Source organism: Hyperolius riggenbachi, chromosome 3 (assembly GCF_040937935.1).
Source record: "Hyperolius riggenbachi isolate aHypRig1 chromosome 3, aHypRig1.pri, whole genome shotgun sequence".
NCBI lineage: Eukaryota > Metazoa > Chordata > Amphibia > Anura > Hyperoliidae > Hyperolius > Hyperolius riggenbachi.
The window spans coordinates 122,366,019-122,392,691 of NC_090648.1; the positions used below are offsets into that span (position 1 = coordinate 122,366,019).

General features: G+C 49.3%; 1 protein-coding gene across 1 annotated transcript in view; it reads left to right on the forward strand.

Annotated features, from left to right (window-relative positions):
- The window catches only part of LOC137562980 (cytosolic purine 5'-nucleotidase-like), a 127,494-nt gene that overhangs the window by 25,630 nt on the left and 75,191 nt on the right, over window positions 1-26,673 (forward strand). The window contains exon 4 of the mRNA XM_068274859.1: window positions 15,961-16,056. Within this exon, the coding sequence (XP_068130960.1) occupies window positions 15,961-16,056 (96 nt within the window). The remainder of the gene's footprint in view (window positions 1-15,960; window positions 16,057-26,673) is intronic.

Consider the following 26,673-nt stretch of genomic DNA (forward strand, 5'->3'; position numbering starts at 1 on the left):
CCTTTCCCAGCTGTGCACTTACAAACTAACTGTCTTCTAGCAGTCTGCAGTCCCTGAAAAAAATAACATATTCAAGAATTCCTAATTGTCAGCCTGAAGATGAGCAGTGAGCTTTGAAGATAGGTTGCTACAGGTAATTCCTTGTAAGCAGGTTGGGAACTGGAGGAGTTGAACTGTCAGTTATCACAAACCAGAGGTGGGATGTCTCTGGTGGGCAGGTGACTTGCAGGGGTCAGGCAGAGGTGGATATCTGAAACCCTGGAATACAAAGGGAATCCCAGGGGGGGGAGGGGGGGGGGGAGGGTGAGAGAGAATTCCTTTGCAAAAAAAAGCTCAGCTCTGAGGATCTCTGATCTATTCCACCATCTGAATGTAACCAATTGCCATTTGCTGCTAAATGCCTCTCTCCTCTGATCTTAACCACAAAGCATGCTTTAGATATTCAGGTCATTCTGTCTCACACAGCCTCAGCCAATCCCCACCAGGGAGCCCCATGCTTGTTTTTTTTTTTTTGGGGGGGGGGGGGGCAGTAAAGTATTCCAGCCTCCACCTGTGGATCGTTGCTGACTTATTTTCCTCCCCTTCTATTATACAAATGTTGGACAACCAGATAGAGCTCACAGTATAGGCTGACTTAAAAAAAAAAGCACAAAACAGACACCTAAGGGGACAATATAGGCTTCCTCGGACTAGGCCTGGCTGCTGTCACCCCTGCTGCCTGGATTACTGTGAGATGATGATGATGATTCCAGGCTCCCACAAGGACACCAACAACCTAACTGATTCCCCCAGGCCCAAGCAAACACAGGCTACTGTCCTGACTGCTCCTTCTCCCATTGATTGATGGTGAACAGGAGAAACAGGACTGTCTTGCTTACCCCTTGTCCAGACTCCTAGCGGGCAGCGGCTGGCCAGCTGGGGATCATCATCTCTGCAGGGCTGCTTGACACGCTGGCAAATCCATCCCATGGGGATAGCAGAGGGGGCGGCAGGCAGGGGGGCAGCGCTCTTCTTCCATCCAAATCAGTTTCTGCCTCCGACCTGCCGCCATCCTCCTCATGTGCAACAGGGTGGGTGGGCTTAGGCAGACTCCGGGCTCAGGCTGTCTCTGTAGTGCAGCCAGCAGCAGTGGCGCCCAAAATCAAAATGCCTGGTCACACTCAAACACGCTGCCTGCGTGCACGTGTGACAGGCGGGGGGCGGAGTTAGAGGCGGCACCGCACGTAGTAAACAAACTACTCGTGCGGCTGCTCGCTCTGAGGAGGGGGCAGTCCAGTAGGCGGCACAGCTGCCTATCATAGAGGCGCAGCAGCTGCTGCAGCAGCATGATTAACAGAATTAAAAAAAAAGCACGACTGGCCCCCCTGCTTGCGCTCTCTATCTCCCATGGCGCCATAGGCAAATATTTAGAGTTGCCTGATGGCTGAGACGGCCCTGCAAAAATGGCTGCAGCAAGATACAAGAAAATGTCAGTGGCAGACCTAGCAAACTTGTGTGAGGAAAAAGGCATTATGACGTATAGAAAAAAGAAATCGCAATTGATCGAGGACTTGTTGCGACTGAATACCCAGCCGGAGCAGATGCTGGGAGAGCACACTCCTGGTTCAGACGGGGCTGTAACTGGGGCAGAGGAAAGTGAGCGGTTGGAGCAAAGCAACCCACTTCCAGACCCAGAGGAAAACGGTACCGCATCTGAACCGGTCGCTGTAACTGCTGAGGAGCATGGTGGCCGGCAGGAGCCCGCCCATGCCAACCTGTTCTGTGTTCCTGATGCTGGAATGCAACCTGGATTACAAAGGCTGTTGGAGACAAATCCTGAGCTGTACATGCAGATTGTCAGAGAAAACGCTGACAGAGCAGAACGAGACGCTGACCGTTTAGAACGCCAGGCTGAACGGGAATCTTCAGAACGCCGGTGGCGGGCTGAGCAAGTAGCGGAAAGAGAGGAGAGAGAAGCCGCACGCAGACATGACCTTGAAATGGCCAAACTGCGAGCGCAAGGCCAAAATCCCTCGCAAAGTGCTCCGGAACCCCGGCCCACAGCAGGCCCGTTTGGGACTCCAAAATTTAAGTTCCCAGAAATGGAGAAGGGAACCGACCCGGACACTTATTTACACTCATTTGAAAAGACTTGCCGTCAGCATCGTCTGCCCCAGGAGCAGTGGGCGAGATATCTGACACCCAACTTGCGGGACAAAGCGCTTGAGGCGTTTGTGGACTTACCCGCTGAGAAAGACAATGACTATGAGGCGATAAAAGCTGCAATTATCGCCAAATACCAGTTGACCCCAGAGGTCTATCGCAAAAAGTTTCGCTCCCTGCAGAAAGGCCACACCGACTCTTACACCGACCTGGAGAGTCGCCTGCTGACTGTGTTCAGGCAGTGGTCACGGGGCCTCAAAAAAGACTCTCACCAAGGTCTGGAGGACCTCATCGTGCAGGAGCAGTTGCTGAACTGCTGCACTCCAGATGTCCGGCAGTTTGTCTTGGAGCGGAAGCCGGACTCCGCCAAAACTGCAGCAGAACTTGCAGACACTTTTGTGGCCACCCGTGTGCCGGACAGCCGCAAACCTCCAGCCCAGAGCTGGAGAGGGGGGAGACCTATGCAACCCAGCTCTCCTCCCCCTGCTAACCGTGGGAATCGGGTCCCACAGCCACAGAGGCCGGATGCTGCGCCTGCTACTCATCCGCCTGATGCCACATATGTTCCGAAGTGTTACCACTGTGGACAGCGAGGACACCTCAAGTCTGCCTGCCCCGAGGTGAGGACGCCGTCTCCAGAGCCTAGCGCAGAAGTGGCTAGCGCATCCTCTACTGCACACGCCTACCTCGTCATGGGAGCAGCAAATCCTCGACTTTCCGGAAATCATCAAGTCGTGGAAGTTAACGACCAGATCGCTGTTGGTTTCCGTGACACAGGCGCAGAGCTTACCTTGGTTCGCTCTCATCTTGTAGCCAGGGAGAATTTCCTGCCTAATGAGCGTGTCACACTTTTGGGAGTTGGTGGCGCACACGCACGCATCGCCAAAGCTCGTGTTGTTCTCGATTGGGGAAGGGGCCGCCAGTCAAAAGTTGTGGGGGTGACAGATGACATCCCAGTGCCTGTGCTGTTGAGCACCGATCTTGGCACCCTACGATCCTTTTATGAACCTGTGATCAACACCCCGGATTGCCAGTCTGGACCCACTCAGGTACTGTACAAGCTTGGGGTGGGACAGAGGGAGGCAGCCAGGGTAATGGTACCTAGCCCTCCTAGGGAAGGAGGGAAGGAAGCGGTACCTGTTTCTAATGGACAGCTGTCTAGTCACGGTTTGTCTGACTCTAAACCTGTCACTGTTGTTCCAGATACCTGTGTACATGTGAAAAATGAACGTAACTGTGATGTTAATGTTGTACCAGATGTTGCTAATAGCTTTCATGCTGAATCTCACAGTGCTAAAAATGATGTATGTTTAAATGTGACAGTCTCTAATCTAAGAGGTAACAGTCTTGTTTTGCCTGGGTCATATCCGTCCAGGGCAGTGGAAGCAGGCCAGGTGTCAGAGCAGGCAGCTGGGGGCCTAGACCTCCCCTCCTGCTATGACAGCCAGAGTGCTCCACCATTGTCTGCTGTTAACAAACAGCTGGTGGAGACAGGCCGTTCCTTCCCTGTCTCACCCTTGCATGTCTTCCCCTTGCAGAAGCAACCCAGTGCAAAACTGCCCACAGGTCCACCCTCTATCCTTCCTGGAGAAGGGGCAAGCCTCGCCACCCAGGTGAAGGCAAATTCGTTTTTTAAATTGTGCTCTAATGTTCACCTAGGTTGTGCTGACCAAAATGTTGTGCCAAGGTGTAGTCATTTAGAGCAGGGGTATGCTACGCTGCTTCCAGATTCGCAGGCTGACACCCGAGAGTCAGGAAGTGACCCGGATGTCAGCCAACGACTCTCTCCCTTACAGGAAGCGCTATGCAAACCCAGCCAGGCCTTTAGAGGTAAGCCTGTTGGTGTGCCTCGCACCGTCCGCAAAGCGGACACTGGGACACACCGGACCATGAGGCCTTACGCTTCTGGTGAGTTGTCTAACGGGCAGTCAGATAAGAAGTCGAGAACCCGTTCCGTAGCTAAGCGGCGCGTAGAGCAGGTCTGGCAGACCCACTCTGTGCGTCCGTCTGGTAGGGGAGAGATGTGACGAATATTACGAAAGTCGTGCGCGTAAGCGCCATCGACTTTCGCATGGTCGTGCACAGTTCCTGTCAGTCTTGGGTAAATACACAATAGATGTCAATTTCCCTCTCTCTTACTGAGAACAGTAACCTTCCCCCCACATCCTGTTCAGGTCAGGAAAGAATTCACACGTGGCCAGACCACCTGGACAGCAGACATTTGGTCACATAGCTCATGTTCCACCAAACCAGCTCAAACTGGTTGAGACTCACATTTCCCTCCAAGCTCATAGCTTCACACAATGAGAGCCTTTACTTTATTAATAATTCAAGATGGGTTTGGCACAGAAAGACAACAAACACATTTCCTGATACCCAGAAATCAGTTCTATAATTCACATGAATTATCATTCTCTAGCTATCAGGAATCAATTGAGAAACCGCTTTATCCGGCATGCGTAGAGCAAATTCGTTAGACTAGGCGTGTATAGTCTCATTTAATACAGAGTCGCATGCTGCTTATGAATATGGTCTCGGATCTGCGATGCACCCATCTGGGGCGGAATTACACAAATTATTAATAATTGGTACATTCCTTGCTCCAAGTCTGTGGGTGGTAACCTGACTTGCCAGGAGGTAACCCTGCCTCAAACACACCTACTTTCCAGGTAGTGACCGCCCCAAAACTCTGGTCAGTAAAAAGCGTTTGCAAGGAACTCCACCGAGTTCTTCAATTTACATCGACTAGGGAAGTCCAGACATGTGCTCACGGAAGAACCGGGCGCATGTTGTGTACAAAGGACTTTTAAGCTGAATGCCTACGTTTAAACTGGACTATTTTCTTCATGCTTCAAATGGACTGCTCAGCTAACTAAGTAAGAACTTTCTGTTTTATTCCTTTTATTTTTAAGCTCTGTGTTTTATATGTTAATAGGTGTATATAACTGTATGTAATGCATTTGTGTTATTAAACGTTTAAAAATCGTTTAGCGGTTATGACCTGTTGCTGAACATACACAATCGTACCTATTCTCCTGAACTCGCTACCCTGTGTTTAATAGAAGTATACATTTATAACCCGTATGCGAGAACCCGGCCCAGACATAACGATCTGACCCAGATTCTTGCATACTGCTAAGGGTTACTATAGCGTTCTCGAAGTCCTAGTAAAATTACAGTAGCGGGCTGTGTAACTCGCTTGGTGGCAGATCTTTGAATTGTATGTGTGTGGAGTGATTCGGTTGGTATCAGAACGCTCCCTTCGCGAGTCAGTTCATCAAATTGCGAATGCGGGTTACCCTTCGTGATGAACAAATGACCGTGCGAGAGGATTTCTGACGCTGATCGACTGACCCACCCGCAGACCGGCCTAGCGGTCTGTGACAAGCATGGTGTGTTGCCTGACTCCCCTGCTGATCCTGATCAGCAGGGGAGTCAGGCAACTGGTATTATTTTTAAAGGAAAAATCCATATACTTCTCAGTTAAAGCTCCCTTTAAGCCTTGCACACACTAGATAAAAGTCATTTGAAACGTCCACCCAATAACAGATATCGCTGTATCGGACGTCAATCGGTTTACAGAATGTAATCAAATGACGTTAAATGCAGTGGCGTAGCTAAGGAGCTGTGGGCCCCGATGCAAGTTTTACATTGGGGCCCCCAATGCACTCTATACATAACAATCGATACGGCGCACCAAAACCTGCCAATGGCAACTACAGTGTCGGGTGCAAGAAGGGGATGCGGAGCAGTTTGTTAGTGATTACCACTATTCAAAGTATCTATATAAGTGATTATTATGAGCACAGGACCAATAGAATGCTAATACTGCAGCTGAGGGAGGGCCCTTTGGGGCCCTTCTGGCCCAAGGGCCCCGATGCGGTCGCAACCTCTGCATCCCCTATTGCTACGCCCCTGGTTAAATGACAACGAGCAACCAATATTATAATATATTCTGGTAGATCAATGCAGACGACTATTGAGCAGGTATTGTGCAGTCAGCCGGTGTGCACAATGTCGTTTAAATGGCATTGTTCCAGAGCATGCATGCATATGTCATGTAAAATGTCACTTCCACTTGTGCTTGTTGTATTCAAACAGCATAATCGTTTGGAATCTCGGTGTGTGTGGACATCATTTAAACTACTTGTCATTTCTGTTTGCTAGGTAATGTAGTTTGGGCCACATCACTCGTTTGTGTGCATTGACTTTATTCTAGCATGTGCACAGACTTAAAGCCCCATCTACACGATACAATTTTTGCGCGATTCGATCGGATCGAATTCGATTGAGCGATTAAATCCGACATGTCCGATCGGGATTCAATTCGAACGGTAGTGTGGTCGAATAGCCATTGTTTTGCAATGGCATTAGACCACACTATCGAAACGAATCCCGATCAGACATGTCGGATTTAATTGATCAATCGAATTAGAGCCGATCGAATCGCACAAAAAAATTGTATCGTGTAGATGGGGATGGGGCTTTAGTTACGGTAGTTAGACTAGGATAAGATATGTAGTCAGCTCCTTCACAGCCACTGTAGATATTTACACAATTTCAAATGACAACTTTTATCTTCTGGCAAGGACAAGAGTGCATTGTTACAAGTTACTGTGTAATTTCCTGGATGCCTTCTCTTTGTTCAGTCCACAGCTTCTATTATGTGAACTCCCATGAATATCTGGTTCTTCCTCTGAAACTTGGGGTCTTCAGTTCCCCTTAAAGTAACACAGAAGCGAAAAAAAAGGAGGATATAAGGAATTGTATGTGTAGTACGGATAATTTATAGAGCATTAGTAGCAAAGAAAAGAGTCTCATATTTTTATTTTCAGTTATATAGCTTTTTTTCTATGACATTGCATCATTTTCTACTATTTGCAGTTTACAAACCACACTCTGTATTTTAACTTGTTAAGGACCGAGTCACGCCGACGGGCGTGACCGTGGCGGCAGCCCCAGGACCGCCTAACACCGATCTGAGTAAAGTCATGGGGCTGGCTTTTGCAGGAGATCGCGCGCACATCTCCGTTTGGTAGGCTCCGCCTTCAGTCTCCCAGCATTGATCGTCGCTAGGAGACTGTTAGACGGCGAAACCGCCATCTCTATATAGTACGTACAGCGATGCGATCTAAGGCAGCGCTGTACAGGGGACAGCCGTGTCACTTGGCTGTCCCCTCCAGAGGGACCAAAGCGATCCGCTGTGATAGGCTGAAGCCTATCACAGCCGATCGCACTGATTGGCTGGTGGGGGGAGGGAGGGGGGAAGAGGAAAAAAATAGTAAAAAATACTACAATAATAAAGACATCAATATTTATTGAAAAAACAAACAAAGAGCTATGTTGGTGGGGAGAAAAGGGGGGGGGGGATCACTTGTGTGCTGAGTTGTGCGGCCCTGCAGCGAGCCCATGCAGTGACCATTTTTGTAAAAATTGGCCTGGTCTTTAGGGGGGGTAAAGCCTGTGGTCCTGAAGTGGTTAAATGATGAAACAGAGCAGAGCTAATGACCCTTTGAACTGCCTGGCAGAAAAACTTTAAACAAATAAGAAACAGTGAGATACAGGTTGAGATAAGTGCTTCAGAAAGTAGTGTTGCTCTCTACCTAAAATTGGTCAGTCGCAGGGAAACAATATGAGACTCATAACTGTGCTGCTAAGGGCCGTTCTCAGGAGGGCGATTGGTGAGTGTTTCCTGCTAATCGCCAAACGCTAGCACAATATTAACCTATGGCAGTGATCTACTGCCGCGATAGCCGGCAATTGTGGATGTTTTGCGATTAGCGGCAATCGCAAAACGTGTTCCCTGCAGCATTTTGCTGTGATTCAGGAGCGATCACGATACAGTACTTATTAAAGCATTGATCGCGATCGCTCTGAATTGCAGGAGTATACAGTGATTTTCCCGCGCTAATCGCCGTAAAATCACCTGTGCAAAACGGTAGCCCTGAGCACTACTGTTTTGCGCTTTGAAGTGTGAATAGGCCCTAATGTTCTATTTCTTAGCTGTACCAAACAAAGAAGTCATTATCTCATAAGTTTCTTTTCACTTCAGATTCCCTTTAAAGTGGACCAGAACTCAGAATGTCCTCTCTGCTCTTAAAGATATACAACAGCATAATAACCATTAAAGAAAAAACCAGCGGATACAAATCCTAAAATAAATCTGCACTATTTCTACTTCTACTTCCTGATTGATGGAAGCAGACATATTGTAAACATCCTGTGTTTTCAAATGAGCTTAACTGCCATCTCTGTCATGGCAGTTGGGTAACACAGGGAAGAGATCAAATTACAATTTGTGATTACACACAAATGAGTTGGGAATTAAACAGGCTAAAACGCTCTAAATACATACAGGGTGCATTTCTCTCCTTTTGTCCTGTGAAAGAGTTAAGGTCCACTTTAAAGAAACCTGAGGTAAGAGGTATATGGAGGTTGCCATATTTATTTATATCTAGTACTTTTAACGACCGTTCTACACCAATTGGCGTGGACAAGGCGGCAGCCCCAGGACCGCAAAACGTCAATTGGCATGAAGTCCTGGGGCGGGGCTTTGCAGGAGATTGCGCACGCCATTGCGCACACATCTCCGCTAGGAGACTGTTAGACGGCTAAACCGCCGTCTATTTACACTGTACAGCACTGCGATCTACGGCAGCGCTGTACTGGGGACTGACAGTCGATCATGTTAATTGGCTGATGGGGGGAGGGCTGGCGGGGGGAGGGAGGGCGGGGTTTGTACAAAATAAAATAAAATAAAAAGAGAAATTTATTTAAAAAATAAACATAAATAAATACATAAAAAAATAAATAAACATGCTGGTGGGGATCAGACCCCACCAGCAGAAAGCTCTGTTGGTGGGCAGAAAAAAAGGGGGGGGGGGAAATCACTTGTGGTCAGAGTTGTACGGCCCTGCAGCAAGCCCTTAAAGCTGCAGTGGCCTAATTTGTGAAAATAGCCTGGTCACTGGGGGGTGTGGGGAGGGGGGTGTAAAGCCTGAGGTCCTTAAGTGGTTAAATAATACCAGTTGCCTGGCAGTCCTCATGATCCTGTATCTCTAATACATTTAGCCATAGACGCTGAACAAGCATGCAGCAGATCAGGTACTCTGACTCTTGTTTTACTGGATTAGTCATATGCTTATTTGACTCATATGGATTAGTCATATGTTTATTTGACTCAGACACTACTTCTGCCAGAAGATCAGGAGGACAGCCAGGCAACTGGAATTGTTTACAAAGAAAGAAATATGGCAGCCTCCATACCCCTTTCACCTCGAGTTTCCTTTAATAGTAGACCTCTGGACTTACATCCTTTTTACCAGCTTTCTGCAACAAAGATACCTCTCCATTGGTTCTGCTACAGACAAGCCACTCTATACTCAACTCAACACTAAGGCTTTGTTCACATCTAAAATCGAAATCGCTGACGCCAACGATTTTCGATTTTTTTGTTGCGCGTTTTCCCCCCTCTCCCGGCGCTCCACTGCGCTGTTGCATAGCGAATCTTTTTTTTCTTTCACCCAGAAATGAATAAAATACAATGTACATTATTTATTTATAAAAGCACAAACGCAATCGCCGGATAAAGCGATTTGTGAGAGTTTTGCGATTTTCCTATACCTTCCATTGTAGCAAAATCGTCCCGAAAATGGTACATGCATTGTTTTGCTGAGCGGAAGAAACGCGCTGATAGGAACTATCCTACAAGGATTCATTGCACTAGCGATTTCAGTGCGTTTTTAAAAATCGCCGGCGCTAAAAAAAAACGCAAAACGCCCTAGGAGTGAGCAAGCCCTAGAAGTTGTTGCTGCGCCACTCTTTACTGCTACAAGTGTAGCTATACCTCCTTATTCCTGCTGGTGCTGCAGAGTGCTACTGAAACTGTCAGTATCTTTACTGAAAACCTGGCCTCCAAATATGTGTGTGGGGGATTCCATGTGGCTTCTCATGATGTCACTGCGGACGTCTTATACTATAACGCTGTGTAACATAGATGACTGATAACATTATCTGCCGACTGCCTATACAGCCATGATGTAATGTTTACACTACTTGAGTTCAGTGGCGTACCTAGGGCATTTGACACCCGGTGCTGGGTATTAAAAAGACACCCCCCCCCCCCCCCATAAAAAAACCAAAAAACAGCAAATGTGGCATGCTAAACGTGACACGGCGGGTAATGCCAGGTGTAGGCTCGCTCCCCCCCCTAAAGTTGTCCTTAGTATAGTATAGTGGCACCAGTATAGCTAACAAAAAATGGGTGCGGCTATAACATGCGGCGCGCATTGCGCGCCGCGGCGAAAAATGGGCGTGGCCATGACCGGATGAGGGCAGAGCTAACTAATTTAAAGTGAACCCGGGATAAGAGTGATATGGAGGCTGCCATATTCATTTCCTTTTAAACAATAGGCAGCCCTGCTGATCTATTTGGCTGCAGTAGTGAACTGAATTACACCAGAAACAAGCCATGCAGCTAATCTTGTCAGTTCTGACAATATTGTCAGAAACCCCTGACCTGCTGCATGCTTATTCAGGGTCTATGGTTGAAAGAATTAGATGCAGAGGACCAGCACAGCAGCCAGGCAGCTGGTATTGCTTAAAAGGAGATAAATATTGCAGCCCAATATTATTCTCACCTCGGGTTCCCCTTAAAAGTGCAACACAAAGACAGTGGGCCTTTCCCCAGAAAATTCACATAATTGTTCAGGTTTTCTCAAGAAAATACACGTAATGTGAACAGATTTGACCAGAAAATAGTTCAATCATGTCGGCAGATTTGCCCAAAAAACACGTTCAATCATGTCGGCAGATTTGCCCAAAAAACACGTTCAATCATGTCGGCAGATTTGCCCAAAAAACACGTTCAATCATGTCGGCAGATTTGCCCAAAAAACACGTTCCATCATGTCGGCAGATTTGCCCAGAAAATACATGCAATCATGTCGGCAGATTTGCCCAGAAAATACATGCAATCATGTCGGCAGATTTGCCCAGAAAATACATGCAATCATGTCGGCAGATTTGCCCTGAAAATACATGCAATCATGTCGGCAGATTTGCCCAGAAAATACATGCAATCATGTCGGCAGATTTGCCCAGAAAATACATGCAATCATGTCGGCAGATTTGCCCAGAAAATACATGCAATCATGTCGGCAGATTTGCCCAGAAAATACATGCAATCATGTCGGCAGATTTGCCCAGAAAATACATGCAATCATGTTGGCAGATTTGCCCAGAAAATATATGCAATCATGTGGCCAACCTGGCCAGAAAACACTTCAATCATGTAGCAGACCTGGCCAGAACAGTCGATACACCTGCTAATATAAATTAAATAAAAGTTTACTCACCTGAAGCAGCAGCAGACCTCCTGTCCCGGCCTCCGTCCGGCGCGCAGCTCTCACGATCCTCTGCAGCCAGCCAGCAACTGAAACTCCCGCGCTGAGAGCAGGGCTACGGGAAAATGGCGCTCGAAGCCCTGCATTGCAGACTCCGTCTCCAGAGCAGGGCTTCGGACGCCATTTTACTGTAGCCCTGCTCTGCCGCTGTTGGAGCTGCGGGCTGCTGCTGTCAGTGAACTGACACAGCGTCTATTAGACGCCGAATAGCAGTTCACGCTGGGGGTGCTTCAGCACCCAAACCACCCCCCTGGCACCGCCACTGCCCCAGTATAGCTAGTATAGTTGCCCCAGTATAGCATAGTGGCCCCAGTATAGTTTAGTGTAGCATAGTGGCCCCAGTGTAGCATAGTGGCCCCAGTGTAGCATAGGTGCCCCCAGTGTAGCATAGGTGCCCCCAGTGTAGCATAGGTGCCCCCAGTGTAGCATAGGTGCCCCCAGTGTAGCATAGGTGCCCCCAGTGTAGCATAGGTGCCCCCAGTGTAGCATAGGTGCCCCCAGTGTAGCATAGTGGCCCCCAGTGTAGCATAGTGGCCCCCAGTGTAGCATAGTGGCCCCCAGTGTAGCATAGTGGCCCCCAGTGTAGCATAGTGGCCCCCAGTGTAGCATAGTGGCCCCCAGTGTAGCATAGTGGCCCCCAGTGTAGCATAGTGGCCCCCAGTGTAGCATAGTGGCCCCCAGTGTAGCATAGTGGCCCCCAGTGTAGCATAGTGACCCCCAGTGGAGCATAGTGGCCCCCAGTGGAGCATAGTGGCCCCCAGTGTAGCATAGTGGCCCCCAGTGTAGCATAGTGGCCCCCAGTGTAGCATAGTGGCCCCCGGTGTAGCATAGTGGCCCCCTGTGTAGCATAGTGGCCCCCGGTGTACACATAGTGGCCCCCGGTGTAGCATAGTGGCCCCCGGTGTAGCATAGGTGCCCCCGGTGTAGCATAGGTGCCCCCCGGTGTAGCATAGTGGCCCCCGGTGTAGCATAGTGGCCCCCGGTGTAGCATAGTGGCCCCCGGTGTAGCCAAGGTGCCCCCGGTATGAGGGAAGCTTGGAAGGTGGGGTGGCGGGGTCCCCTCCTTCCGGCGCTTCCCCCTCCTAATTAGCAGCAGCCAGCAGCTTAGCGAAGCGGGCGGGGAGGACTTACTCACCTGCTCCAGGCGATGGCGCATAACGTTATCCTCACGTGACGCTGGTCTCTCTGTCGCTCACTGTGCTTCCGCAAATCAGGAAGCACAGTGGGCGGTGGAGAAGGTGGAGACCAGCGTCAGGTGACGATGACGCTATGCGCCATCGCCTGGAACGCAGGAAGTAGGTGAGTAAGGCCCGCTCCTGCCCGCTCATCAAGCTGCTGCTAATTAGGAGGGGGAAGCGCCAGAAGGAGGGGACCCAGGTGAGGGAGGTGGGGGGTCCGGCCCCCCTCCCCGCCGCTTTCCCCGCCACCCCTCCTTTCCGGGTTGCTTCCCCCTCCTGTCCTGCCTGCATAGTGCCCAGGCCTCTGTGGGAGGCCTTGGTGACACCCCCTGGGGCACCCGACACCCGGTGCGGGGCGCCCCATGCCGCCCTATGGTAGGAACGCCACTGCTTGAGTTCATATTGTTATCCTAGTCAGCAAAACAGATATGACTCAGCATAGACACACTCTTCTTCCTGCACAATAATGTTAGAGAGGAACTCCCTGTAATCCCATTGAATAAGAAAGACACTGGAATTTATTCTGTTCTGATGTTTCTTGTCCGTTAAAAGTTAACTGCTAATATTATTGTTCACCACCTTACGTCACATTTGCAGGCTTTTGTATGCTTCTGGCAAACTGGACACTCTGTGTGTGTGTGTGTGTGTGTGTGTATGTATGTATATATATATATATATATATATATATATATATATACTTCCTGCAGGAGTTGGCCCACGCAAAATTCTGCATCTCAACAGGGGTGCCGCGTGTAGGCCTCCTTGTACCCCCAAGAAATGAAGGGCAGCGCAGACACCCCCACAAGGCATCCACTGCCCGGGAGCACTGCAACTGCCCCCCATGGGAGGGGGGAGTGAGAGAGCATGGCCAGCACCCCCAGACATGGCCTGTGTCCAGGGGGGACCACCCACGCTGCCCCCCCCCCCCCCAAAGGATAGATTCCCTACCTTTGCGAATTTACTTACCTGTGGTGCCATTTGCATGGTTTGGAAACGAACACACCAATGGTGAGGTGAGGGGGGGGGGGGCGGGGCGCAGACAAGCCCCCCAAGCGCTGCCACCGCTGGGCAAGCCCATCCGCACTCCCCCCCCCCCCCCCACAACACCCCGTGAAGGAAGAAACACAATTGTATGCTACACAGAAGAAAAAAAGGGATGTGTGCTCAGACCAGTCAACTCCTGACTAAATACTGGCTGCCTCAAGTCATCTGACTAATTAAAATGGCAAAGCGTATGCAAATTGCATTCGCCCACCAGAATATGTGCAGGATCTACCTATCCACATAACTTCCTGCAGGAGCTGGCCCACGCAAAATTCTGCATCTCAACAGGGGTGCCGCGTGTAGGCCTCCTTGTACCCCCAAGAAATGAAGGGCAGTGCAGACACCCCCACAAGGCATCCACTGCCCGGGAGCGCTGCAACTGCCCCCCATGGGAGGGGGGAGCGAGAGAGCATGGCCAGCACCCCCCAGACATGGCCTGTGTCCAGGGGGGGACCACCCACGCTGCCCCCCCAAAGGATAGATTCCCTACCTTTGCGAATTAACTTCCCTGTGGTGCCATTTGCATGGTTTGGGAGCGAACACACCAATGGTGAGGTGAGGGGGGGGGGCGCAGACAAGCCCCCCAAGCGCTGCCACCGCTGGGCAAGCCCATCCGCACCCCCCCCCCCCCCCACAACACCCCGTGAAGGAAGAAACACAATTGTATGCTACACAGAAGAAAAAAAGGGATGTGTGCTCAGACCAGTCAACTCCTGACTAAATACTGGCTGCCTCAAGTCATCTGACTAATTAAAATGGCAAAGCGTATGCAAATTGCATTCACCCACCAGAATATGCAGGATCTACCTATCCGCGCTGCCCTTCATTTCCTAGGGGTACAAGGAGGCCTACACGCGGCACCCCTGTTGAGATGCAAGTATTTGCGTGGGCCAACTCCTGCAGGAATGTCAGGGAGTTAGCCTTAGATCCTGCACATCTGGTAGGCGATTGCAGTTTGCAACGCTTTGCCATTTTAATTAGACGAGAGTCAGTTAAATTTCAAATTTGAATGAGTCAATATACTTGAGGCAGCCAGTATATAAGTCAGGTGAAACTGGTTAGATGCACACACCTCTGTTTCTCCCTTTGCAATGCAGTGTGTTCTTTTTTCTTGGGGGTGTTGGGGGGGGGGGGCGAGAATGGGTCCCCCGGCAGTAGTGTTGCACCGGGGGGGGGGTGTCTGTGCCCCCCCCCTCGCCCCTTTTTGGTGTGTTTGCTCCCAGGATGCGCATATGCACCACAGGTAAGCAATATTCGCAAGGTTAGGGCATCTATCCTTTGGGGGGCAGCGTGGATGGTTCTTTCCGGGCGTAGGCCGCGTCTAGGGAGTATACCGTTCATGCGTTCTCGCCCCCCCCCTCCCTGTGGGGGGCAGTTGCGGCGCTCCCGGGCAGTGGATGCTTTGTGGGGGCGTTTGCGCTGCCCTTCATTTCCTGGGGGTACAAGGAGGCCTACACGTGGCGCCCCTGTTGAGATGCAAGTATTTGCGTGGGCCAACTCCTGCAGGAATGTCAGGGAGTTAGCCTTAGATCCTGCACATCTGGTAGGCGATTGCAGTTTGCAACGCTCTGCCATTTTAATTAGACGAGAGTCAGTTAAATTTCAAATTTGAATGAGTCAATAGACTTGAGGCAGCCAGTATATAAGTCAGGTGAAACTGGTTAGATGCACACACCTCTGTTTCTCCCTTTGCAATACAGATGTCCTGGCACCCAAGACCTCGCCCTCCATAAACCTACAAACACCCGCCAAACCGCACTGCAAGTGTACTAGCTGGCCCAGCTGTCACTTCTCCCTTACCTGTCATAGGCAGCTACAGGTGCCACTTAGTATTAGGTAGCCAGAAGTACCCTCAATATTAAATAGCTAGAGGTGCCCCCAAATTTTAGGTAGTTAGAGGCAGGGGCGTTTCTAGGTTCCTGTGAGATCCAAGGCATCGCTGGGCACCAAGAGGGAATGAGTGTGTGGCGCGCGTAGTGTGTGTGTACTACATGAAAGTGGTAAAATTGGACAGTGATTTCGCAATCATAATTGAATGTGTGTAAGCACCCTCTGAGACTCTTTAAAATGTTATGGTAATTGTTGTTCTGATATTCTATTAAGGTTAAATTAAATTGTGCTAGCTTAGATGAACTTTTACATGTATATTTTGTTATTGTATTGATGTGTGCTGGCATTCCTATTCTCTGCAGGGGGATGGTGTTTGACAGCCAATATGGAAATTTGCTGAAAGTGGACTCTAACGGGAACATCCTTGTCTGCATTCATGGCTTCCGCTTCTTGAAAGGGTGAGTGTGCCTGTGAGGTGTGCGTCTCTGATAGAGTGACAGGAGCTACTGCAAGGTCAGCCTGGTAGACGGGGTTGTAAGCAAAGTCGGATGTCAGTGGGGTGCTGTCATGATGCTAAATACTGCCCCGCAGATCCCTGAGGGTTTAATTCTTCTATATATAAATCCATTGTCCAGTGGCCAGAATTCCTTTCCATCCCCTCTTTGTCCTCTGATCATCTCCTCTGCTGACCTGTATGATGCTGTGTGTAGCCCTCTCACCCTGTGTAGTACTGATGAACCGAAAACACAAACTACTTGTAGAAAAGCAGATGAGCACCCCATCCATGTAGCTGCTCACCTTATATAAAAAATAATTTTCAGAATCCCTCTGGGCTAGTTCACAGTGCTCACAGTTGCATTGTAGAATAATTCTGCATGTCAGCTCACCGCCCATACAATTCTATGGGGATTTTCACAGGACTGCTTTGTAATGGATCTCATTATTCTAAATCCATGTGCAGCACGGGTGCATAGTGGTTAGCAGCCCTGGGTCCCCAGTTCAAATCCCAACCAGGGCACTATTTGCACGGAGTTTGTATGTTCTGTCCATGTCTGTGTGAGTTTCCTCCAAGCTATCAGGTTTCCTCCCACATCCCAAAAACATACAGATACGTTAATTGGCTTCCCCATAAAAAAATTCGGCCCTAGACTATGATACATGCACCACATCAGAATCAGAATCATTTATTTTGCCAAGTACAAGCGGGGGTTGTACCCGGAATTGGTTTTTGGCTCATACAGGTTCAGGAAGGATGGGGGGGATAATGTCCAAAAGCCAAGAGCCGAGGCTGGCATACTATGGCGCCACCAGTCGCACTTTGCATCATCTATTATGCCTAAGGAGACATCGGGGGAGGAGGGGGGGGGGTTTAAAGAGGGAGGTGAACGTTCAGCAGTGATGACCCAGTTCTTCATGAAATAAACCTGCAGTGATGGCTGATGCCAGGGCCGGGCCGAGGCATAGGTGAGAGAGGCTCCAGCCTCAGGGCACAGTGTAGGAGGGGGCGCGCAACTCACTCTACTGTCATTCCCCTATTTTTTTTGAAGAAGAGAGACATAAGAAAAGGGGATACATGGCAGTGCATGCAAGCCAGATAACTAGAGATTAAGGTGTTGGGGGCCCTGGGGTGCCTCTTAGTATAATAGCAATCAGTGTGTAACGGCTGGGGTGGGAGGGATGGAGGGGGGCACTTTGGTGTCTCAGCCTTGGGTGCTGAAGGACCTTGTCCCGGCTCTAGCTGATGCTGCTGAGGATCTCGATTGCTGACATCTGGCATCTGGCCAAGGAGTTCCAGTTCAAAAGGTGCAGTAGTGTTCACTTCTATGGTGGGTTCCGATTCCTGGCATGATACATACTGTACATAGACATATGACTATGGTAGGGATTAGATTGTGAGCCCCTCTGAGGGACAGTTAAGTGGCAATATACTCTGTATGCTGCGAGAGATGATAATGCTATATAAATACTAAACAATAATAACAAGCTGCATGCAGGCTTTGAACTTAGCTTCAAAGTGTTACATGCCAGGTTAATGTTAGTTATATCATCTTAGGCTAGGTTCTCACTGGGTTATTGCGTACCCTGTACAAACAGGATCGCCACTGAGGAGAAAAGTCACATTGTGCACTTAGACACGTTAATTTAAAACCTGCATGCAGCAAGTAAGAATAATACATTTTGTTATAATATAAATTTGTATAGATAGTTGACATGCAAAATCAGTCTGCACTGCAATAGATATTATTATTAGTAGTTATAGTGCTTACATCTTCTGCATTGCTTTACAGATAATATTCCCATAAACTGTCCATCAGAGGGGCTCACAATGTAATCCCTTTCCTATTCATATGTCTATCGTAGTCTACGGTCAATTTTATGCGTAAGCCAATTAACTTATCGGAGTTCCCGGAGGAAACCCACGCAGACACGGGGAGGACGTCCAAATGCCTTGCAGATAGTGCCACATAAAGGGCTTGATTCCCTAAACCGTTTATAAGACAAATATCACACCTTATCAAAGATATCACATGTTATCAAAAGTTATCACATGTTATCAAAGTTAACATGCCTTATCAGAGTAGCATAGCAAGCGCTACAAACTAATGCCTGCTAATTGGCAATGGCACTCGTCCTGCCCTGAGCCCCCCCCCGGGTTTGTAACCCTCGCTATGCTACTCTGATAAGGCATGTTAACTTTGATAACGTGTGATAACTTTTGATAATGTGTGATAGCTTTGATTACGTGTGATAACTTTTGATAATGTGTGATAACTTTGATAACGTGTGAGAACTTTTGATAACGTGTGATAACTTTTGATAATGTGTGATAACTTTGATAACATGTGAAAACTTTTGATAACGTGTGATAACTTTGATAAGGTGTGATATCTTTGATAAGGTGTGAGAACTTTTGATAACATGTGATAACTTTGATAAGGTGTGATATCTTTGATAAGGTGTGATATTTGAGTTATCACGGTTTAGTGAATTAAGCCCAAAGTGTGAATGAACCTGTAACGAACGGTGAAGCACAGAGAGGATCTGATTACCGGTGATCTGCAGTATCACTGGGAATACAGATGTATACCAGATTATAAGTGATCTGCAGTATCACCGATAATCCGATATACCAGCTAACCTCTGTCCACCTGAGTAGAGTGTAGTGTTTGGTGTAACAGTAACACTTTGAGGCCTGAGCCTCAGTGCAGCGAGGAAAACTGCACGGCTTCCTTCCGACGACCTGAACTCTCCAAGGCGGGAGGAGTCAGGCTGACAGTAGGAAGGTTAGTCTGAAAGTGACACTCAGGAGGTAGTGTCACTAACAGGACGGGGAACCGCCTCCAATAGTAAGGTCGGTTCTCGAGGTCGGACAAGCCAGGTAGTAACACACGGACAGATAAAGTACAGAATCAGAAGGCAGAGGCGGAGTCTAGGTACAGGCAGGGTTCGGCAACAGGGTATCAGAAATATCGAGGTACAAGATCAGGAGGCAGAAGCAGAGTCTAAGGACGAGCCGGGGTTCGGCAACAGAGTATCAGAATGGCAAGGTACAAGATCAGAGTTCAGGAGGATAGTCAAGCAGGCAAAGAGTCATAACAGATAATCACAATCAAACTAGTACTTTAAGCTATCAACAGAATCTAGCTAAGTGTAGGATTACAGCTCCAGCTGGTCCCGGCACACTTAAGGATCTGACTACAGGTCTGAGTGCTCCCACGTATGTGTTTGCAACGCCAGACAAAGAGCAAGTGAACAGCCAGCAGTATATATACTCAAGGACCTCTCCAGGACCTCCCTAATTGCTGGACCAATGAGAGTAGTGGAAAATGTCAGCTGACCCGCCTGGTCAGCCGACTCCCTTCTGGCTGTTATTTAAGCTCTGCTTCTGTGCGCGCGCGCGTGTCACTCTGAATCTAGGTGGACTATCAGTCCCAGCCACACCAGTACTGTTTTGCAATGTATCCAGTGAACTGAGTGCGGGAGTCGCCTCTAATGCGGATTCCGCCGTTCCCAATGCGGATTCCGCCATTCCCAATGCGGATTCCGCCACTCTGCCTATGCGGCATGCGGCGTTTTTTCCGCGTTGTGAAGTCCTGCTGGACGCGGAAACAGCCGCCTCACCTTGAGAGGCAGCGGCTTTCCGCGTTTCATCACAGTAACACCCCCCCCCCCCCCCCCCCCCCCCCCCCGAGGAGTGGACTCCGGACAACTCCTACCGGGTTTCTCGGGGTTTAAGGCATGAAACTTCTTCCTTAATTCGTCCGCATGCATGCGACTCCCCGGTACCCATTGTCTCACCTCAATGCCATACCCCTTCCAATGTACGAGATATTGTACCGAGTTTTGTACAAAGCGTGAATCTAAAATCTTTTCAACCTCGTACTCAGGTTGGTCATCTACCACCACAGGAGGAGGAGGAGTGGGACCCACATGGACTGCTGGCTTAAGCAGGGATACGTGGAAGGACCTTACCCCACGCATGCTGGCGGGAAGATCAACGGAGTAAGTAACGTTGTTGATCTTCTTGGCTACTGAAAATGGACCCACCAACCTGGGGCCCAGTTTATCCGAGGGCTGTCTCAGGGTCAAGTGACGATTGGACATCCAGACCAAGTCTCCTGGCTGGAACTTCCACTCCAATGAGCGTCTTTTGTCAGCCTGACCCTTTTGACTCTGGAATGCCCTTTCCAGATTACTCTTCACCGTCCCCCAGATATCTTTAAATGCCCTGTGCCAGGTTTCCAGGGTTGGAAACGGAGAAGAGGCAACTGGCAAGGGAGAGAATTTGGGCGATCTCCCCATCACCACCTGAAAAGGAGAAAATCCGGAGGAGGAATTTCTCAAATTATTTTGAGCAAATTCTGTGAAGGGCAAGAATCTGACCCAGTCGTCTTGCGCCTCCGCAACATAACATCTCAAAAATTGTTCTAAGGACTGATTTATCCTCTCAGTCTGGCCATTTGTCTGTGGGTGGTAGCCCGACGAGAATGACAGCTTCATGCCCATTAGATGGCAAAAAGCTTTCCAAAATCTGGAAACAAATTGGACTCCCCTGTCTGAAACTATGTTTTCTGGAATGCCGTGTAAATGGAAAATGTGAACAATGAATAATTCGGCCAATTCCTGAGCCGAGGGGAGTCCTTTTAAGGGCACAAAGTGGGCCATTTTGCTAAAGCGGTCGACCACCACCCAAATGACTGACATGCCTTCAGATCCGGGAAGCTCACCCACAAAATCCATGGACAGGTGGGTCCACGGCTCACTCGGGGTGGGCAAAGGCTGCAAGGTACCGACAGGTGCCAGCCGGGAGGGTTTGCTTTTCGCACATATCGCACACTCCCTAACATATTCCTTGCAATCCGCTGCCAAGGAAGGCCACCAGGCACATCTGGCTACCAGATCTTGTGTTCTAGATGCCCCAGGATGCCCAGCATTCTTGTGCGCATGGAACATCTCTAAAACCCGGAGACGAAAAGGTAGGGGAATGAACATAACCCCTGCGGGCTTCCCTTCCGGGATGTCTTGTTGGAAGGGAACCAAAGTCTCCTTCAAATCTTCCCAAGTTCCAGTTGCTGCTAGTACCAACCTCTGGGGAACAATGGTCTCTGGAACGGAGGGCTGTGCTGTCCCTGGCTCGAAGTACCTGGATAAAGCATCTGCTTTAACATTTTTGCTACCCGGAGTGTATGTAATAATGAAGCTGAACCTAGAGAAAAATAATGACCATCGAGCCTGACGGGGGCTCAACCTCTTAGCCCCCTCGATGTATTCCAAGTTCTTGTGATCAGTGTAAACCGTGATAGTATGCTCAGCTCCCTCTAACCAATGTCGCCATTCCTCGAAAGCCAATTTAATGGCCAGGAGCTCCCTGTTGCCAATATCGTAGTTCCTCTCTGCCGGGGAGAATCTACGAGAGAAGTAAGCACACGGGTGCATTCTACCCTGCAAGCCTGATCGCTGAGACAGCACAGCCCCCACTCCGACCTCTGAAGCATCTACCTCAACAATAAATGGGAAAGAAGTATCCACATGTCTGAGGATGGGTGCCGAACAGAATAGATCCTTCAGGGTGGAAAAAGCATGTAGAGCCTCAGGAGACCAGTGAGTAGTATCTGCCCCTTTCTTAGTGAGACAGGTAAGTGGAGAAATGACCGTGGAGTACCCCTTTATGAACCGCCTGTAATAGTTAGCAAAGCCGAGAAACCGCTGAAGAGACTTCAGCCCAACTGGCTGAGGCCATTCCAGAACAGCGGAGACCTTGGCAGGGTCCATAGACAGGCCTGTGGTGGAAATTATGTACCCCAGGAAGGCGACAGACGTTACTTCAAAAATACATTTTTCAAGTTTAGCGTACAACGAGTTTTTCCTCAGTTTATTCAAAACAAATTTTACATGGGTCCTATGCTCAGAGAGGTTGTTGGAGAAAATAAGTATATCATCTAGGTAGACTAGAACAAATCTCCCCAACACCTCCCTGAAGACCTCGTTGATGAGTTCCTGGAAAACGGCCGGGGCATTACACAGCCCGAAGGGCATTACCAAGTACTCGTAATGCCCGTCCGGAGTATTAAAGGCCGTTTTCCACTCATCGCCCTTTCTTATGCGTATCAGGTTATACGCGCCCTGCAAATCCAACTTAGAAAATATCTTAGCGTCAGTGATCTGTGTGAATAAATCGTCTATCAGAGGCAGCGGATAGCGATTCTTCACCGTAATCTTATTAAGTCCCCGGTAATCAATGCAGGGCCGCTGGCCTCCGTCCTTTTTTTTAACGAAAAAGAAACCTGCCCCAGCAGGCGACCGGGACAGGCGAATGAAACCCTTGGCCAAATTCTCACAAATGTTATCTTGCATGGCCAATTTTTCGGGCCCCGACAAATTGTACAAATGGCCCCGGGGGGGCACACAACCTGAACGGAGATCGATGGGACAGTCGAAAGGGCGATGTGGAGGTAACTTATCCGCTGCCTTGGGGCAAAATACATCAGCATATTCCATATATTGTTCAGGAACCCCCTCCACCTGAACCCTGGTTTGACCCAAAGTCACCCTCCCTAAACAGTGCTGAAAACAACGATCTGACCAGGAAATTAATTGACCAGAGGCCCAATCAATGTGTGGGGAATGTAGGTGTAGCCATGGCATGCCGAGTATAATTGTGGAGGTGGCCATATGTAACACAAAAAACTGTAACGTCTCCCAATGTAATACCCCTATGGTAACTCCGACCTCTGGTGTTAGAGTCAGGGAATGATTCCTCTGCAGAGGAGAATCATCCACTGCCGTAACTTGCACGGGTGGATCCACCGGTGTGAGCGGAACCCCCAATTTCTTAGCGAACTCGAAATCCATGAAATTTGCCGCGGAGCCTGAATCAATAAAGGCTTCCGTGACCTCGGTTTTATCTTCCCAGGAAATTGTACAGGGAAGAAGCAACCGTCTTTCTTTTAGGGGCATGAGTTGGGCGCCTAGGGTGTCACCCCTTACAACTCCTAGGCGATAGCGTTTCCCGGCTTATTCTTATCCGGCTTAATGGGACAGTTTCGTACCCTATGTCCCCCTTCACCACAGTATAAACATAACTGTTCAAACATTCTCCGTCTTCTCTCCACTTGGGTCAGCTTAGACCGACCGATCTGCATCGGCTCAGGTGGAGGCACGACTGGAGATGATGAGACCGAAGGAGATGGAGTTACCAGGGGTGCTACGGGAGGAGCTGCATAAGATGTTGCCCTGACACGATGACTGCCCCTAGTCTGTCTTTGATAACGTAGCCTACGGTCGATTCGAATGGCCGATGAGATGGCCTCATCGACTGTTTTGGGCTCGGGTTGGCTTAACATTAGGTCAGAGACCTCATCCGACAGCCCAGACAGGAAATAATCTAACAAAGCATAGGTATCAAACCTGGCCGTAACTGACCACCTACGAAATTCTGCCGCGTAATCTTCGACTGATCCCTTGCCTTGCTGCAAAAGCTTGAGCTTCCGCTCAGAGGTCGCAGCGAGGTCTGGATCGTCGTAAATTACTGCCATGGCTTTAAAGAATTCCTCTACTGAGGTCAGAGCTGTATCTGTGGGGGGCAGGTTGTATGCCCAGGACTGGGAGTCGCCAGTCAACAAAGTCTTAATAAAAATGACCCGTTGGGTCTCAGTTCCCGAGGATCGGGGTCTCAACTCGAAATATGACAACACTCTACTCTTAAAATTTCGAAAGTCAGATTTGTGGCCGGAAAATGTATCAGGTACGGACATACGTATGTCATCACTAGGAGGGGATCGCACCGAATCAACTGACGTCTGGAGGGTTTGCACAGAGCCTGTTAGAGCATCAATTAAGGCTTTGTGCTGGTCCAGTGCTTGATGGATGTTATCCACCGAAGTGGCAAGCACATTCAGGGGGTCAGCGCGTGCATCCATCTGTCTTTTGGTCTGGCGTTCTGTAACGAACGGTGAAGCACAGAGAGGATCTGATTACCGGTGATCTGCAGTATCACTGGGAATACAGATGTATACCAGATTATAAGTGATCTGCAGTATCACCGATAATCCGATATACCAGCTAACCTCTGTCCACCTGAGTAGAGTGTAGTGTTTGGTGTAACAGTAACACTTTGAGGCCTGAGCCTCAGTGCAGCGAGGAAAACTGCACGGCTTCCTTCCGACGACCTGAACTCTCCAAGGCGGGAGGAGTCAGGCTGACAGTAGGAAGGTTAGTCTGAAAGTGACACTCAGGAGGTAGTGTCACTAACAGGATGGGGAACCGCCTCCAATAGTAAGGTCGGTTCTCGAGGTCGGACAAGCCAGGTAGTAACACACGGACAGATAAAGTACAGAATCAGAAGGCAGAGGCGGAGTCTAGGTACAGGCAGGGTTCGGCAACAGGGTATCAGAAATATCGAGGTACAAGATCAGGAGGCAGAAGCAGAGTCTAAGGACGAGCCGGGGTTCAGCAACAGAGTATCAGAATGGCAAGGTACAAGATCAGAGTTCAGGAGGATAGTCAAGCAGGCAAAGAGTCATACCAGATAATCACAATCAAACTAGTACTTTAAAGAGACTCTGTAACAACAAAAACCTCCCCTGGGGGGTACTCACCTCGGGTGGGGGAAGCCTCCGGATCCTAATGAGGCTTCCCACGCCGTCCTCTGTCCCACGGGGGTCTCGCTGCAGCCCTCCGAACAGCCGGCGACAGAGCCGACTGTAGCTTCAATATTTACCTTTGCTGGCTCCAGCGGGGACGCTGTGGCAGCTTTCGGCACGGAAATAGACGGAAATACCCGATCTCCGTCAGGTCCGCTCCACTGCGCAGGCGCCGGAAACTTGCGCCTGCGCAGTAGAGCAGACCCGACGGCGATCGGGTATTTCCGCCTACTTCGGAGCCGACAGCCATCAGAGCGCCTGCGCAGGAGCCAGGAAGGTAAATTTTACGTCACCGCTGCACGGAGGGCTGCAGCGAGACCCCTGACGGATGGAGGACGGCGTGGGAAGCCTCATTAGGATCCGGAGGCTTCCCCCACCCGAGGTGAGTACCCCCAGGGGACGTTTTGTCGTTACAGTTCCTCTTTAAGCTATCAACAGAATCTAGCTAAGTGTAGGATTACAGCTCCAGCTGGTCCCGGCACACTTAAGGATCTGACTACAGGTCTGAGTGCTCCCACGTATGTGTTTGCAACGCCAGACAAAGAGCAAGTGAACAGCCAGCAGTATATATACTCAAGGACCTCTCCAGGACCTCCCTAATTGCTGGACCAATGAGAGTAGTGGAAAATGTCAGCTGACCCGCCTGGTCAGCCGACTCCCTTCTGGCTGTTATTTAAGCTCTGCTTCTGTGCGCGCGCGCGTGTCACTCTGAATCTAGGTGGACTATCAGTCCCAGCCACACCAGTACTGTTTTGCAATGTATCCAGTGAACTGAGTGTGGGAGCCGCCTCCAATGTGGATTCCTCCGTTACCAATGCGGATTCCGCCGTTACCAATGCGGATTCTGCCGCTCTGCCTATGCGGCATGCGGCGTTTTTTCCGCGTTGTGAAGTCCTGCTGGACGCGGAAACAGCCGCCTCACCTTGAGAGGCAGTGGCTTTTCCGCGTTTCATCACAGAACCTGTCACAGGAGCCCTAGTGATCAGACCGCAAATTGCCTTCCAATCGGTTTCAGCACACAGACCATGCAAGCTTTGGTCGCGATCTTTGCGCAGAAACCGACAGAAATTTGGGCAGCAGCCCGACCAGAAGGGAGCCTGTGAGGTAGGGTAATTACAACTTTACACACTATTCCAGGGTATAACTGCCACCACCTCCGTTACCATGGGAAAGAGGAGCCCGCCGACTATCTGTGCCTAGATCTACAAATAAAAACGGTTAAAACACGCTGTATTCTGTCTAGCCAACAACAAACAATAGTAGCGTCTCTTCAGAGACCTGGGATCAGTTTCTGTGTATGCTGAATAATAGGGTAGCTAGAACAACAACTGACGATAGCGTCAGTTTATGGAAAGCAATATAAATAATTAATATATACAGACAATTATTAAAATCAACAATTATTAAAACAGCAATAGCCAGTATGAAATAAAAGGGAGAAAATACTTAGGATTTGTGGAAATATGTCCGTTCTGGGAAAACTTGTAGAGTTCCTTTCGTTCAGTTCCAGCAAAGTTTAAAATCCATGCAAACATGGAACATGTCCTTTGTTCCAGGTTACAGAAGATGGCCAATCAAGATGGCCGCTAGCCATGTGTCCTTTGTTTCAGTTTAGACAAGATGGCCGCCAACCATGTCTCCTCTGGCTGGCAATGTGCTCTCAGGAAGGTGGAATTTGGAGGACTGAGGGGAGGGCCCCTCGCAGATACTTTTGAGGAAGCTGGTTTGGGGGTGTGGCAATGCCGGCCCACTCTGAGTTACCAAAAAATGACAGTTCATGCCCTCTGAGAGATTTTAGGGCTAAACTTATGAAATGCTGTAACTCCTGAACCATACACGTTATATTTAGGGGGGTAACAGATTCATACTTGTTGGAAAATACAGATTAATATGACATCAGACATGGCTAAGCCAGCGGGTCAGGCTCCTGAG